This window comes from Rhinolophus sinicus, chromosome 8 (genome assembly GCF_057876585.1).
Source record: "Rhinolophus sinicus isolate RSI-liver-muscle chromosome 8, RSI-T2T, whole genome shotgun sequence".
Taxonomy (NCBI): domain Eukaryota; kingdom Metazoa; phylum Chordata; class Mammalia; order Chiroptera; family Rhinolophidae; genus Rhinolophus; species Rhinolophus sinicus.
In genome coordinates this window covers 13,042,957-13,057,310 of record NC_142508.1, presented here as the reverse complement: position 1 = coordinate 13,057,310, position 14,354 = coordinate 13,042,957, and the positions used below count along the sequence as shown (strand labels likewise).

General features: G+C 49.7%; 1 protein-coding gene across 1 annotated transcript; it reads right to left on the bottom strand.

The window, feature by feature from the left end:
• Positions 1-394: 394 nt before the first annotated feature.
• Positions 395-13,135, bottom strand: AKR1B1 (aldo-keto reductase family 1 member B). Its single transcript, XM_019750943.3, has 10 exons — positions 12,958-13,135; positions 8,952-9,119; positions 8,114-8,230; positions 7,062-7,139; positions 6,638-6,760; positions 6,003-6,109; positions 5,605-5,686; positions 4,961-5,044; positions 2,945-3,027; positions 395-781 (listed from the first exon to the last, which is right to left on the bottom strand). The coding sequence occupies exons 1-10, from the start codon at positions 13,132-13,134 to the stop codon at positions 739-741; spliced, it is 1,062 nt and encodes a 353-aa protein (XP_019606502.2). The 5' UTR covers position 13,135; the 3' UTR covers positions 395-738.
• Between the last annotated feature and the right edge of the window lie 1,219 nt (positions 13,136-14,354).

The window sequence follows — 14,354 nt, the reverse complement described above, 5'->3', positions numbered from 1 at the left end:
AAACTACAAATAGGTTGATGTCCTGGCTTGGCCCTAAAGCTGTGGCTCCCATCTTGGCTGCACACTACAATCCCTCGGGGGGCCTGCAAACTCTGAATGCCCCTACTATACTCAGGTCCAAATAGATTGTCACCAGGGGCGAGGTCCAGACATCACCAACATTTAAAGCTCCGCAGGTAACGCCAATGTGCAGCCAGATGAGACCCAGCACCTAAAGGTCCAGGACTGGGGTGAGGGGACCCCCACTAAAAGGAAAGGGGCCACGTCCTCATTCCTGTTGCAGAGCTGAATGGCTGCTTTATGGGGATCAATGGGGTGAAAGTCAAGTGGAACAGAAGGCGAATCATTTCAACAAATCAAAACAGCATCCATCATTTCAACAACGAACACAGCATTATGCTCACAAAAGTATGTTTTATTTGAGGCAAGAAGTTTGGCTGAAAGGATAACAGTTCCAAGAAACCAAAACCCAATTGTTAGTGGCACTATTCTTCACTTTGTAGATTCAACTTAGTCAGAAAACGGGTATCGAGGCTGTATTTTCCCCAGCCGGACAAAAAGGGCAAAGAAAACTGGAAGAGACTTCTAATCTACTGCTACTGCTCTTCAGATGCAACCCCCAGCGGGCGAGCCCTCGCTGGGTCGTCAGCAGGTCGCTGACCCACCGCGGAGGGACGCAGGCCACACTACACTACACGCGGGGAGAATGAGGCGGGACAAGAGCAGGCACCCACGGCTTCAAAACTCTTCCTTGAAGGGATAATCCTTGTGAGAGGTGCAGCTGTCAGGAGAAAAGAGGAATACGTTAGCTTTCCAGGAAGAGACTGCAAATATCACACATCACAAAGAGACAGAAACGGTGCGTGTCTCATTTCAGGCCGAAAGAGCAGCCGAGAGGCCACAAGTCAGTTCTGCGACTCAGGTCACGGGGCAGCTCCTGCGCCTGGGACAGCAGCCCGCCCTCCAGGCTCCGCTGCCACAGGCTCTCATCCACTGGCACATGCGAGACAGACACACCCCCTCTGTGCCCAGCCTGTGCCTGGGCACACAGAGCAGCAAGACACAATTCCTGCCTCCTGGCAACTCAGTCTAGCTGGCAGGACCGGAGCGCATCTTACTGTCGTTAAGAGGGTGATGATAACATAAGAGATGGGAAGAGTCTGTGCGTGTGACACAGCAAGTGCTCCGAGTCATGGAGCGAGAGGGCACCATCACCTCCAGAAGCCTCAGTGGGAGCTGAAGTAAGCCCAGGATTCGAAACACAAAGGAGGGAACACGCTGGGCATAGACTGAGGGTGGAGAGCTGCAGGCGTGTCTGCCTGGATTCACAGTCCCATCTGGCAGGGTCAGTGGCTTGTGCTGGGAATGTAATGGCATTAATGTTGAAAAGACTGACTGGGCAGAGCGTGAAAGACCCAGGGTGAACCGTTTGGGGCACGTAACTCTTATTCAAATATTCAAAAGCTTCTTTTCTTTTTTTTTTGCATCCTATCAAAACCGAGGCACATAACACTGTCATTAGCCGCAGGGGCTCAGTATCGAAATAACCACCAAAAAAGAGGCTACGTATATGTATAGTTAGAAAAAGCTTTCTGGGTGACCTGGGAATACTGGAGATAGCCTCTCCCCTCCCTACTCCAACTCCAAGCCATCCCCCTTAAACATCAGTAGCCCACAGAATAATCTGACAGCAGATTCTAGAATAGCACTGGAGAGTGAAGAGAGGGTAACTGCAAAGGAACCAGTGAAAAGACCACTATGGTCTGTCAGCCCCGAGAGCTTCTATACTCTATGTCGGCAGTGAGCTGAATGAATGACACAGATGCTCAAAGCAGAACAGATGAAACTTGGTGAATGATTCACTTCTCTTCTCTCTTGCCCACTGGATCCAAGAGATTGTATTCTCTTCTCTCTTGCCCACTGGATCCAAGAGATTTTAGTGTCTAAAGGTTAAAGACCATGAACCCAAACAGGGACATCAGAAAGGCCCTGGTTTGGGGCTGCCAGTGATAAACTGTTTGTGGACTGTTCGGAATCTGAGACCCTGGTGTGACGGCAACACGCTCACCCGGCATGTTCACACCTGAAACAAAGGACAGCAGATGTCCAAGGTGCCATTGTGGCAGCCATCTGCCAGGGGCAGTGGTGAGGGCCACCAGCAGAGCAAGTTGTGAAATGGACAGAGACAGCACCGTACCATCTTAGGGAAGGCTCGAACTTGGCTTAGAAGAGGAACTAACTAAATTCAAGGAGACAGAGTAGAAACAGAGAGCTCAGACAACAAAAATCGTGAGAGGAGGTTCTTGGTCTCCAGTAGAAAATGGGATGTTACTTCTTGAAAGAAGAAAAGGAGTTTTAACTTTATGTAGTTATTGTACTGGTAGGAAGAGACAGCAAATGACCTTCCTGCCATCGCCTTCAGAATCCAAACTACACATCGGAGGGGACACAAGGAACCAGCAAATGAGCAGCTGGAGGGTCGTAGGTGACTCTGCCAGTCAGAGGGGTCGAGTGACTTTTTCAAGAGCCAAGTGGCTTATCAGCGCCAGGACGGGGACTATCTCGTGCCCCAAGCACCACGGTCTTCCTACTAGTGCCTTTTTATTAAAGTCATTGTCAGGTAAGAGAATCCCAAGGAAATTCTTCCAGGAAGATGGGACAAGGAGCCACCTGGTATCCTCTGGTTTCAGATGAGCCTCTGAGATTTGAAAATTAAATGTCAAAACATGTGGTTACTGCGGGCAAGGCCAACAATGTACCTGGCACCAGGCGATACCAGAGCAGGTATCTTGGCATCTAGTACAGGTTTAAATGTTTGTTGTGGCACATGGATGAGCACGCAAGGTAATGTGCCAAAGTCGGAGCTGCTGCGATGGCAGGACCTGGGCTTCAGGAATTATGCTTTTGCTCTGCAGTACCTGAGACTCTCCCGGGACTCACTCACCTCACCAGGGCACAGATGCGCCAGTTCCTATTGTAGCTGAGTAGGGTGGTCACATCCTCTGCACTCAGTTCAAAGTCAAAGACCTAAAAGAAGAAAACATCCAATAAGTTCTGCAAGTAAAGAACAAACAGACGACCCCAGCAGGTCTGTGCGGGTCCACAGATGGGCTGCTGCCCTGTGTGGGGACGAGGAGAAAGGGAGACTCAACTCAGAGATAATTTACTGCATGACGATTCGGAGAAGGCACACATTTTGGCTGGGTACTGTAGGGAATAAGGAAAATAGTCCTTCTCTTCTAGAACCTTCAAGCAAAATGATCCGCTTTATTTAGTTCATTTCAAGACCACTACTACGTACTTTGACTGTGGTAAGCACCAGGGAACACAAAGATGGATAAGACGTGTCTCTGCCTCAGTTTACAATGAAGCAAAGGACAGACAATAGCTGCAATACAAGGAGTAATTAATTTCATACTGTATGAAAGACACTACACACAGCACTCAGGAAGTTCAGAGGAATTACTGTATTTCCCCAAAAATAAGACCTAGCCGGACAATCAGCTCTAATGTGTCTTTTGGAGCAAAAATTAATAAAAACCCGGTCATATTATAGTAAAATAAGACCCAGTCTTATATGACAGTAAAAAAAGACCTGGTCTTATAGTAAAATAAGATCGGGTCTTATATTAATTTTTGCTCCAAAAGACGCATTAGAGCTGATTGTCCGGCTGGGTCTTATTTTTGGGGTAACACAGTAGGAATGAATTCCAGCTGGAGCACTGAAGGCTGTGATCAAAGGATTTGAGGCGGGCCTGAGAAGCCAAATAAGGTTTTGACAGAGAGGGCAAGAAAGGTATATCAGGAGAATGAGCTGCATGAAGATCACGGTCCGGGGAGAATTTGGCCAGCGGGCAGGCCCTAAGCAGCACCGGCTGAGACAGGGAGGGCCCTCAACATCAGGTGATCACAGAATGTGCAGGAGGAAAGTCTGCTGCAGACATGTGTTTACACATGTGCGAAAATGTGCAAGGACTACTTAGTAAGAGGTGAAAATAAAATAATGTAGTACTGTGAGATCAGTCGTTTAAAATGTTCCTTTCCTCACACCTTGAAAAAATACAGTTAAAAACAGCTGAAGTAAGAAGAAAACTCTCCCCTACTACATAATAAGCTCCCCTCCCTCCCAGGGCCTCACCCAGGTTCCCAGGTGACCAACAACAAGTGTCACAGCCACAGCCTATGGCCAGTGCACCAGGGAAAACCAGCTGCTCGCTGTGGAAAAAGCTGCTCGGAACCAAAGCTTAGGTGGAGATGGAGTGGCCGTGGTGGAGCTGCTTGGCTTAGCGAGCACAGAGGCTCACGGGCGTCCCGACCCACCTGGAGCAGCTCTCCTCCCACACGGAACCCCCACCCTGGTGAGGCAGGCAGGGAGGGCTGTGAGGCCAGGCTGAATCATTTGCTCTGGCAGTGCTCCAAGGGCACTCACTGGTGCCCCAACAGCAGCCCTGCTGCTCTGCCCGTTGTGGGGGGGAGGGGAGGGTCTTTGCAGTCCCCAGACTCATCCCCAGCACAGCAGCGTTTCCTGAGTGCTTACTAAGGTACCAAGCATCGTGTGAAGCTCTTCCTTTGATGTCTCTTATTTAATCTGCATGACTACCCTCGAAATCAGTATTATTTTACAGATGGGTAAACTGAGGCACAGTAACTAACAAAGCCCTGATGCAAACCCAGGCAGTGTCACTCGAGAACAGCATTTCTCAGGGCCGACCCTGAGTCAGTCACGGAGGAGCCGCAGCATAGGGGTGTGTACATATGGGGGCCATGGAGGCACAGCACCTCCACCCGGGAGGGGCCACTGTCCCAAGTCCTCGGTGGGTCCTACAGTTCACTGAGGTTGGCGCCCTCACTGAGAAGTGACAGAAGGGTGGGGCTCCCACATGCGACCTTCCAGGTACGAGATGAGAGTTCCTGTGAAGAGCCTGCCAGGAAAGCTTGGGCCCACCAGCCAGGACCTTACCTGAAAGTTCTCAGCAATGCGTTCAGGCGTCACAGACTTGGGGATCACGACCAAATTCCTCTGCATGGGGAACCGGATGAGAACCTGCAAATTGATGTGCCGAGTGCGTTTGGACACCAAGAACTCTGTACCATTATCTCACTTAGTCTTATGCATCCATAACCACGAGGGGGGAATTCCATAACTTGACATGTGAGAAAACCAAGGCGCAGGGACGTTAAGGTCACGCCCACACCAAGTGGGAGGGTGGCACTCAACACCTGGCCCCAGAGCCCTGCTCTCCGCCACCCCGCCATGCGCTTCCGTGTCTCCTGCAGGCGACTGCCCACTGTCACATGGGAGAAAGAACGTTTCCCGTGCAGCTCAGTGAGTGCTTTTCTGAGTGCAGAGATGAGCTTTCACCTACAGTTAGCAACTGCTGACCCTCGCAGCAGCCTGGGAAGGCACTGGGGCAGGTCCTGTTATTCCCAGACCCCAGGGAAGTCTTCTAGCTCTCCATTTGGTGGCCTACACAACCCAGGACCCCAAGCTGCACGTCCAGGGAGAGTCTGACTGGCTCAGCCACCTCTCCCTGCTGGCTTACTGGGACCACCACAAATACAGAAGTTCTGGGAATAATCCTGAGCACCTGGAAATGGCCGTACCTGGGCTGTGGTTTTATTGTACTTGCCAGCTATTGCTTTGATCCTGGGATCCTCTAGTAGGGAAGGGTCCTCAGGCTTGGCCCTGAAAACAGGAAGACGGCTCGTGTGAACAGCTATCATCGCTGCCACTCGAGGCAGCCAGCACCCCTAACACCCATCAACCTCAGGGAGTAGCCCACCAGTGTCCTGGTTTGAAACTTGGTTACAACCTCCCAACCCGTTGGAAAAAGAGCAGGCCTCTTGCTACTAGAAACGCCAGCCAGGACACCCAATTAAGAGGCTCCCGGGAAGGTATGCAAATCGGCCCTGGAGGCATTTTCCTTGATGCTGAATTTTTCTTTTTAACTATTTCTAATCTTCACCAGCTGATAAGAAAACATAGTCCCATGGAAACTCACCAGGGCCTGTCGGGGGACCCAAGGGGACTGTAAGCAGTCACCACAATGCCTTTGGACTGGCAATACTGGACTAACTTCTCCTGAGTGAGGTATGGGTGGCACTCGATCTGCAAATGCAAACAAGAGGGCTGGTGGCAGCACTGCGGGCACCGGTCATGGGACACACACGACGTCTCTCCATGCTAAGTCCCTTCCCCCACTAGATAGAAACTTATGTTTACCTAATGTCCTGTCTCCTAGATATGATGTAACAACTGCCTCCAATTCCCAGCTCATGGCCTTGACGTTAACAGTAATAATCTTGTTACCATGACTGTGGCCGTGGGCCCGAAGGGTTTCTTCTAGCTTTGGCCATTTATCAACTGTGACAGGTCTAAGGATTTCGTTGTGTGCACGGGGCTAATCTGTGCCACCCTGAGCCATCACAAGCCAGGCTCAAACCCTTCCTCTCCTGCAAGTTTCACTCCCAGATGTGTCACTTGTGTCACTGTTCTGAACCATAAATGAGATGTCTGCCAGTGCCCTGGAGCTGGCCTCCTGGCTGCTCCCTGGGCGCCACGGATAAGAAATAACTGCCAGGATCCATTAACAACAAAAGTCTGCCACACACGCCAGCGTTCTTGTGGGACGTTTACCTGGTTAACCACTGGCTTGTATTTTAAGCCAGGTTTGTTTAAGAGCCTCTCGATTTGGAGATGGTTGAAGTTGGAGATCCCAATAGCTTTCACCAGCCCTTCATCCACCAGCTCTTCCATGGCCTAAAGACAAAAGAGGGTCTGCCGGCTGCTGACACGTGTCCTAAAGGACAAGGGTCAGAAGCATCTTTGGCACCCGTCCTCCCCTTACCATCCAGTGCCAGCAAGTTAGACCTTTGAGAAACCAAGAGACGCCAAGACCAGAGCCAGGCTGGCTTTCATGAGACAGGAAGAGCAAAAGCAGTGACAGAAGGACAAAACACAGGGACAGAAACGGCAGAGCAGATCAGTCACACCTCATCCACTCACAAGGACAACAGGAAACCAGCCGTGAAGAAGAAAGCAAACCCAGGGGCTGCCTTACCGCCCAGGTGTCCAGAAAATCGGCGCTGCTGGGAATTACGTTGCCTTTGGCATCCAGCGGGAAAAACTCGTTCCCAGGCTGTCATTGCAACGAAAACAAACCATTAGTAACAGCCCCTCCTAAGCCTGCTGGGGGAGCGGCATCTTTGAAAGCCACATTCTAAACATACTCTAAACTACAAGAGCTGGCTACGTTTTTAGAAGATAATCAAGGGCAAATCTGTGTGTCAGTGTGAGAAAGACATAGGCAGACAACTCCTGAAGCCCCCAGACACTTATTCTAACAAATGCGTTGGAGCTGACTGTGAGATGGAGAGGGATTAATTCTTGGTCAGTGAGATGAACCCCACCATGGACTGGAGTGTGCGGCTGGGGGAAGGGCTCAAGACGAAGACTCATGAGGTCCACCTCCTGGCTGGACCACAACCTACACAACTGTCACCCTGCCATGCTTCGCTGGCTTATCATGAAAAACAAAAGATGAACTCAGGTCCTGACACACCACAGCGCAATAAAACAGAGCTATCGGGTGAAACCTACACTTTCCCTCTGGCTGACAAAACAGAAAACTAAGCCCGTGGCCAGAACGAAGGCACAGGGCATAACAACGCTAGATTCTTTTTGTGTAAAGAGCCACGCTGCCAATAAATGTTCACAAGCTTCCACAGGATGGCACATATGTGCAGGGTATGAATGTGCACATGTGTACATGCCTGTGGGCGGGCCAGGGATGGTTGATACCTATGGCCGTGTACGGAAGTGTCATCCGAGCCATGTCTGCTGTCACAAAGTTGTGAATTATACAATCACCAAATGACCCAGTGAGTGCAGTATTCCTCAAACTTCCTCCTAGTCAGCGGGGGTTCTGATTCAGATGCCCTGCGTGGGGCCCAAGACTGATTTCTAACAAGCTCCCAGGTGCTGCCGCTGCTGTTGGGCTAGGGACTGTACCTTGAGCAGTGAGGACACACACAGAGCGTGTACCATTCATAAGCGGCTAACAAGGGAGGATATAACATGTCCTAGGTTACGCCTGAGCCCTGTGCCCCATACCTTGAAGCACGTTGGCCAGTGGATAAGGTAGAGATCCAGGTAGTCCAGCTTCAGGTCACTGAGCGTCTTCTGACAGGCTCCTTTCACCAGGTTTTTCTCATGATATGTGTTCCACAGCTGAAGCCAATGAGAGGACACATCTTATTACTGCTGCGCAGGAAGCTGTCTCCTGGCTGGGAACCAGATGCTCGAAGCTGGAGGATTCACTTTCCGCTCCCCACAACCCACCTATATCACCGTGATGCTACAGATGGTGGGCACGGAGAGTCCATTTCCTAACTTTCCAAAGGAAGGTAGGATAATCAGATCAAGGGATACCCCTTAGAAGGGCCAAACTAAAGGCAGAAACTAGAATGGCCAGGTCACCCAGCCAGCCCGAGGCCCTACATGAGTTCTGAGTGCTAGCTTCCCACTAAGCTGGTCTTCGTGGAGCCAGCCTCACTCTCCCACCAGGTGTCCTCTGGGCACCAACAGCCTCCAGGTAAAAAAATGGTGGCCAGCAATTGAGATCCAGTCTGCAGATGGGGAGCAAGTTGCACCCTCAAAGATAAGTCCCTGGAAAGGGGACACCAACCCACAACTTCAGTCTCATAAGAAAGGGGCTCTGACCACTGGATCCAGATGGAATGACCATCCAACAGACAGCCATGGATGGGCGAGCTCTGGAACCCTCTACAGTCTTGAGTCAACACATTTCCCCTGGAAGAATCATCTGCCGAATGATAAGTGTAGCTATACTAAGAGGTCCCAGAGTATGGCTTTGGCCCCTAAGCTGATGCTGCCACTGGATAAACAAAGACGGGAACCCTATCCTGCAGGCTCCCCTGCAAAGCGGCACCTTGCTGACGATGAAGAGGTCTTCACGCTTCACCACCTGCTCCTTGAGCTTCTCCTGGATGGCCAACCCCACCTCATTCTCGTTCTGGTACACGTGAGCACAGTCAATGTGGCGGTACCCCAGGTCAATCGCCACCTTCACAGCTTCTGTCACTTTGCCCGGAGGGGACTGAAAGGAAACCAAACAGAAGGCATGGAGTAAAAACCCAAAACAAAACAGAACACATCGTTTGCTCACAACCCAGGGAGGAGGGCAGGGTGAGCCGCCCGCTACTGACTGAAGCGCCTGTTCCGGGCAGGCCAGCTATGGAAGGCCCAGGGACATTTCTGAAGCAGATTCTAATCTATTTGATCAGATGGAATGAGGTGAAATGCCACATTGCTTAGTTTTATCATAATCTGACTTTAGAGCAGCACACATCATTTTAAAAAGATATGCCAAGGCCACTCTGTTTCCTTGTTTCTTCACATCTGTTGATTTACAAACCACTGGATAAAAACCACTCCATTATCTGATTCTATTAGGTTCCCAGAACAATAAGGGATACCATTTCCAACAAATAGCTCAAAATATTTCAAAAATCGCTGCAAATGTTGACCCAATCCCCATTTGGTTTCCAAGTTCAGCCTGTGCTTTACTCTCTCCTTGGTGCATGGATTCGGATATTGGCAATCACTTGTTTTTAAGCAGTTCTGGGAAATTATTATAAAGTCAAGAATGTTACTGATGCAGATTCAAAGGTCTGGCCTTGGATTCTCACTGTATAAGAATCCTGAAGTTCACCATACGGCGCGTGGTCAGAGCTGCAAAGAAACTGAATGGTGTCTGTGCCCAAAGCATCTGAGTGACCAGGACAGGTGTGCGGTCCTGGCTGTTGAGGAGGCGGAGGTTCCTGCATAGCCATTGAGCTTCTCCCACACTGACTGCACACTTATTCCATCTCCTGCTCAGACCACAGAGGTGAAAAATAAACATGTGTGCCGTGGACTGTTGAATGAATAGAGCACATTCCTCTGAAGAGCTGGGGTAGAAAACAATAAAAGGGAAAACTCCCCAGGGCCATCGGCAGCTGCAGACATCTGCTGTTTTGACATCAGCTGTTGTGAACAGGCGAGGGGGGCAGAACACAGGGCTATGGGAGCAAATGCATGACCAGAGCCTGTGAGCGCCGTGACCTTGCTCGCCACCCCGGAGAGAGTGGGGAGGCGGGGTGGCAACGCTAACCTCAGGTGTAAGATCAGGCAACATCGTCAGATGATCTGGCAATCTCCTATTTCCCTGGAGGACCACAGAGGCTGCATCTGCAGCCTTCCCCACCCTCCATGGTCCAAGGAACAGACAGCAGAGCACCTCGGCATATCCAGAAGATAGTAATTACCACAACCTCTCTGTGGCATCCTGGGCAGTGCTGTCGCTGAGAGCAGAGCACACCCCTTCCCAAGAAAGATAACAAGTGAGGGACCCAGGGGAGGAAACTGCCCAGCATGCATTTAACTTTCTTCAGACTTAAGGGCACCCTGATGAATTTTCTCCGCAGAGCCCTGTACTGTGTCAGCCCCCAACCCTGGGCAGAGGAGTGGGCGCATTCCTCAGGCCCAGCCTAGTCACGCACTGCGTCTGCCACAGCCCCTGGAGCAGGGACAGAGACATGACCCAAACCAGGATCACCAGATTCAATCTTTGGACTTTAGTTGGCACCGCCAAAGTACGATTTCACTGTGGTGGGAGCTCACCGTACTGGGAGGATGACAGCCGGGAGCTGCTAAAGAAAAATGGGGACGAGAGATAGATGCGGATTGAGAGAGACCTCTCCTGGTGACATCATTTATATCCTTGAATCTGGTACAACTGAGGTCCTTTTTAAGTCAACAAATCCCCACTTCAAACACTTTTTTTTTCCTGCTTCAGTTTAAGTCATTTATTCGGTTCCTTGGAGCCAGAAGAGTGCAGACCCAGAGAAGGGTCTGAACGGTATGACACAACCCTCGTGACATGAAAGATCCATGAGAATAAGGAGCTGCAGCCCCTTGCAGAATCTCCCTGAGTTCTCACAAAGACAAGCAAATGGTATTCAGGTCACCACATCTTTTGTCCAGCATCTCTGCACACGCAGGGGGAAAAGGGATTAAGCCACTAACCATAAAACTTCTGTACGTAAAAAAAGAACTTTTGGACTTAAAAAAAGGAAATCTACTCCAAGCCTATACTTATACCATTTTTTTCACTGTCACCTCCCCTATCAGGCGTGCACACAACTCAGTACAAGCCTCATCTCCTTACCCCCCAAAATCTAAAGTTATCTTACTTTTTCATATCAATTCAACCCGTATCTTTTGGGCACCTGCTATTTATCAGCCACTGTGAAAAGTACTAGAAATAGTTGTGAATGAGGCAGACACCACCCTAGCCCTCAATGAACTCAGTCTGCAGAATGAATGATCTAAATGTACAGATTTCTGTAATGTTATTTTAAATAAATATACAGCTTTTCAGGGCGTTTAGTGCTCAGGTGAATGATTAAAAACCTACTTTTATCAACTTTTACTCCTTATTTAGCCTAGAGTAGTGATTTCCAAACAAGAAGCCTAAGGTCTGGACCGTAATTTCGGAAAACACAAAATAGAGCGAAAATTTCAGAACGCGTCCCACCTAGTAAGGCTAAGTATCGTTCTGTGGAACTAATGTTCCAGCTATATGTGCATGTCTGTGAGCTACATCGTTACAGAGATTGTAATCAGGTATTGCCAAGAAAACATCTTTTCACATTCATTCCAAGAGAACAGCCAGCAACAGATGGAATTTAACTCTGTATCATGGCCGTAATTCAATTACACCCTTAGAGCCACCACTGGACTTTTTGAAGGAAACACAAAAATTACATATATTCTGATCACTTTGGCCAAGAAACACTTTCTGTTTCTGAGGCAACTCTAGGATCCTTTTCTTATTCATGTTATAGTTACTAATTTTCAACTGCAGGTTTAGGGTAAACACCATCCTTTGTTCCATTTCAAACCATTTCACAGGGCATGCAATTTTGTCTTTTCTTTCCTTGTCTGCGTATAAATATCCAATGCGCAGGCCCATATTCAAACTTCATGGGAAAATGCGGGTCATAGCTGTGGAATGTAATATATAATACCTGAAATTAACTTATAAGCGGCTTAAAAATATTGGGTTTTGCCCCAGTGTCCATTAATACCTTCTGTACCCCCTAATTTTCAGATAATCATTCTATCCATTTTATTCCTCACTGTTTCTTAGGGACGTTCAGTGGTGTTCAGATTTCCGGAGCCAGTTTTAATAGTGCCAACAGTTTCCCACGGGCGATAACCACCATCCCTAGATTCTCTTCTGAGTCCTGCCCCGCACACAACACCCCAAGTGCCATGTCCGGGTAGAGGAGTTCAGCCCTGCGCGCCTGGGGACATGAGAATGAATGGGTCCTGGGCAAACTCGTGCTACCTAATTTAATTATCTGCCGTCTCCGGGCTTACCTTGAGGGCTTACCTTATTCCTGAGAGAGAAAAACAAACACGATTAAGGACAAACAATTCAGAAGGCAGACAAAGGGGTGGTGCAACAAGTGCCCTTAAGAGAGGAACTCAGGCGCTCAACGCCCCCCGTCTTTTTCTCTGCTCCGTTTCGGTGGCTGCTCCCGACCCCCAACCCCGGGGCCGGGGCGGCGGGGAATCGGGAAGCACCCCTTCCCTTCAGTCCCTTTTAGTGATTTTCCAGCTGGGATCAGATTTAAAGTCCGGCGTAGGGGTTCCACCCACCAATTGTCTACAGGGGCTGCCCACTCCGAAGACCCTCCCGCCAGCGCCGGGCCCGCCTCGGCTCCCGCATCCTGGCGGGGCCGACCTGAGCCCGCCAAGAGCCGGGAAGATCCTCGGAGACCCGGCGTCGCCGGCGGAGAGCGTTGCGGGTCATTCCAGGTCCCTTCCCGCCCCAGGCTGCGCGGAGCCAGAAGAGAGTCGCGGAACATGCGCCCCACGGCACCTACCTTCCAGGTGCCCAGGCCCACGATGGGCATCTTGGCGCCGGTAGACAGCACGATGTGGCTGGCCATGACTACTACTGAGTTCCGCAGGCACCCACCCAAGAACCACGACGTGGTGGCGCCTGCGCGGTCCTTTAAGTAACCCCTGCGTTGGGCACCAACGGCCCCTACGCTCAGCATCCGGCTACGCAAAAGCGGCTTCTGATTGGCCCCGCCCGAGCCGGGGTTGCGGCCACCAAAATCGGCTGTGCCGCTCGGCTGGGACGCTTCTTCCGCAAGGTCCTAGAGAGGCGGGGATTTTTCCGCTAGGATTGCAGGCCCACGGCCCGTGGGGTAGACAGGAGACCTCGCCAACCCCTGTGGCGCTTGGCAAAAGTAACAGACACCCTACACATCTGTAGCTTGGGAAAGAATTTTGGTTTATTTCTTTCTGGTTTGTTTGTTTGTTTGTTTGTTTGTTTGTTTGTTTAAGATCCCCCCCCCCCCCGAAGGATTCGTTTGTCTATTGTCCAAGTCCAGTATCATACCCTTTGGAAACTTGACAAATGTCCCGTCCTTAATTTTTAGGAACCATGCTGACTACTGGTATCTTTTAGCGCACTTTGCTCTATAGGAAAGTGCGTTCCGGAGAAATGGCTTGCAATCTTGTTGCACAACACAGCCTCCAGATTTCAGGTCTAGCTCCTGGGGCTCTCTGCAAACCTTACCCTACGTGTGAACTATGTCTGTACACATTGGGTGTGAGCTATGTCTGTACACAAGCCTTCCTCCAAAAGCAGCATTCCTGCAGGCGAGGAAGGCTTGATGAGCTTGATCTAGAACACACCGAAGACATTCAATCTTTAGGAAGTGAGAGTCTATCAGTTCCGCAAGTTTCAAACTGGTAATTCAGCAAAACTCAAGAAGAGTGAATAGGCAGATACCCACAAAAGAAAAGTCAGCTTGAATATTGAAGCTTCAAGGACTTCACATTAGGAGGTGCTAAATAATAAATCCGTCAGCCCTAACTGGCAGGTAAGAAGACATTATTTTCCAAGATAACCAAAGGAAAGTTGTGGCTGTGCCTTGAAGACAAGTTTGGTTTCCTTGAAACAACCTGTCTTCATGATGCTCCATCCTACCCGAAATTTCTTTCTGCTCCATCACCTTCTGGTCTTTCCTCTAATTCATGCAAGATTGAGAACTACATCTGCCCAGTAATGACTCAGGAACCAGACTTCTCTAAACTCCATTCTGGTGATTTTCCATTTAGTTATTTCTAAAAAGTGCCCCCTAGGAAAATTTTGTGCACAACAGACTAGCCCAGAGATTTTTCCATTTAACCTTTATAAAAACTGTTGGTAGTGGGCAAATTGTGATGCTGTTTGTCCCCCAAATACTAGACTTTTAATGTAAGCCTA